This window comes from Amphimedon queenslandica, unplaced genomic scaffold (assembly GCF_000090795.2).
Source record: "Amphimedon queenslandica unplaced genomic scaffold, v1.1 AMPQUscaffold_5826_Cont22212, whole genome shotgun sequence".
NCBI classification, from domain to species: domain Eukaryota; kingdom Metazoa; phylum Porifera; class Demospongiae; order Haplosclerida; family Niphatidae; genus Amphimedon; species Amphimedon queenslandica.
Genome location: NW_003553879.1, coordinates 1 through 1752, shown reverse-complemented (window position 1 = coordinate 1752; position 1752 = coordinate 1). Strand labels below are relative to the sequence as shown.

Genomic DNA, 1752 nt, shown 5'->3' with positions numbered 1-1752 from the left:
GGTGAGAGTTACCATGGTAATGATCGTCGTTCCAGTTCACATAGCGAGGTTATAGTGAGTAACACTCCTATACAGGAGATACTGTATAGTGATACGACACAAACTCCGCCTAATTTCACACCTCCGCCAGTTTTTACACCTTCGACTTCAGTTCCTCAAACCACACCTCCTCAGTCGACGCCCATACCCATTAATGTGTATGATCAGATACGCCCGACAGCAACCAGACGAAGTATTTCTCCGGCACAGAAGGATCCTCGTCACCAGCAAAGCTCCACCCTCCCTCTCTCGCCAGCCCATAAATACGAAGAACCAAGTCCTCCTGTTCATCCTCGAAGTCGCATGAGGAGCAACCCAAGTATAGCCACGCCCTATCCATTCCCTTATTCTCAACCAGTTTCATCTCAAAGGGATATTAATAAAGCGGGTGTGGTTAGCCCCGCCCCATTGCATCTAATGCAGCGAGCAACTTCGGTCCCGTCCGACCAGCACTGGTTCCACCCACCACAGAGGGCGGGGCATCCTAAGAATTCTATTGGTAGTAATAGTAAGCTACCAGCTGTACGAGAGAGAGGTACATCCCCTCCTAGTGATCACTGGTATCACGGTAACAGTGATATAGTCACGCCCACTAACGTTATTGATTACGCTACAAGCTCCATCAGTAGTCAGAGTTTAAATCGACCAATCAGCAGAGGGCACAGTGGGGGCGTAGTACCACCCGTGAGACAAGGCGTAGTATTGTATGAAGTATGAGATATAGGAAGAAAATAATTTTTAAATGATGAGCATCACTTTTGTGGACTCATAATTAGAGATTTACGTGACTCAAAATTTTCAGCATAATAAAAAATTGATCATTATTTTTTAAATCGCATTTCATTTCTCTTATTTTTATGTTATAACTATTTTTTGTGTCTATGTCAATTCATTTTATGTCTACTATCATGATTTCATTTGTTTTGTAATTTGAAAATTGATGCATTATAGCTGATTGAGGTAGCATCAGAGTCAAGTACAAAAATTGAACCATCCCAGGCCATATATGCACATCTCCATAATGTAAAAGATGATTTTCAACAATTTTTAGAATGTAAAAATTATATGTAGAGTCTTTATGCTATGTAATTAAAGTTTGAAGCTACATGTAATAATTATCAGCATGACAAAATGATAAGACAATACTACAGCTAAGAAAAATAATAATCAGCAAGAAACATAATATACTCGTAGTTAGGTACTCTAGTTCAGGATTATATGAGGTAAGCTAATAGTGTGCAGAATATCAGGACAAAGACTGATAGCATCATGGTAGCACTGCCATCAGTTGGACCAGGACCAGTTGAAGCAGTATCAGTTGGAACAGTATCAGGTGGACTGGTACCAGTTGAAGCAGTATCAGTTGGAACAGTATCAGGTGGACTGGTACCAGTTGAAGCAGTATCAGTTGGATCAGTACCAGTATTCAACTCATCAAAAACACCTAAGAATAAGATGTATGCATATAATTTTCTCTCTCTCCTTACCTGGACACTGTGCTGCAGTACCCAGTGTGATGCGATCATCTGATACTATTGGAGTGCTTGGATGTCGTCCTATCCTGGCTATAGTTCCATCAGTATTAAAGGTAGCAGCTCCATTAAGAGCATACACAAAGAACCTTGGACTGCTCAGATCAATATCTTGAGCATCCATTGCTGATACAGTACGGATAAAACTAAATTCAGTATAACCATTGCTGTAGATAACACG

General features: G+C 40.8%; 2 protein-coding genes across 2 annotated transcripts; one reads left to right on the top strand and one right to left on the bottom strand.

Annotated features, from left to right (window-relative positions):
- Positions 1-75: 75 nt before the first annotated feature.
- LOC105316037 (extensin-like) lies at positions 76-756 on the top strand (the record flags this gene model as incomplete). Its single annotated transcript, XM_011410832.1, has 1 exon — positions 76-756. A coding segment is annotated over one exon (681 nt), but the record flags the coding sequence as incomplete, so codon positions are not given.
- Positions 757-1123: 367 nt separating this feature from the next.
- LOC109592258 (uncharacterized) lies at positions 1124-1746 on the bottom strand. Its single transcript, XM_020007752.1, has 2 exons — positions 1527-1746; positions 1124-1483 (listed from the first exon to the last, which is right to left on the bottom strand). Exons 1-2 carry the CDS (start codon positions 1693-1695, stop codon positions 1254-1256), a joined length of 399 nt encoding a protein of 132 aa, XP_019863311.1. The 5' UTR covers positions 1696-1746; the 3' UTR covers positions 1124-1253.
- Between the last annotated feature and the right edge of the window lie 6 nt (positions 1747-1752).

What these genes read in the sequence shown, in the direction of transcription:
- LOC109592258 (XM_020007752.1), bottom strand. Translation starts at nt 1,695, where the DNA reads ATGGATGCTCAAGATATTGATCTGAGCAGTCCAAGGTTCTTTGTGTAT. An exon ending in TACTGCAGCACAGTGTCCAG is followed by an intron (nt 1,484 to 1,526) that starts GTAAGGAGAGAG and finishes TCTTATTCTTAG; the next exon opens with GTGTTTTTGATGAGTTGAAT.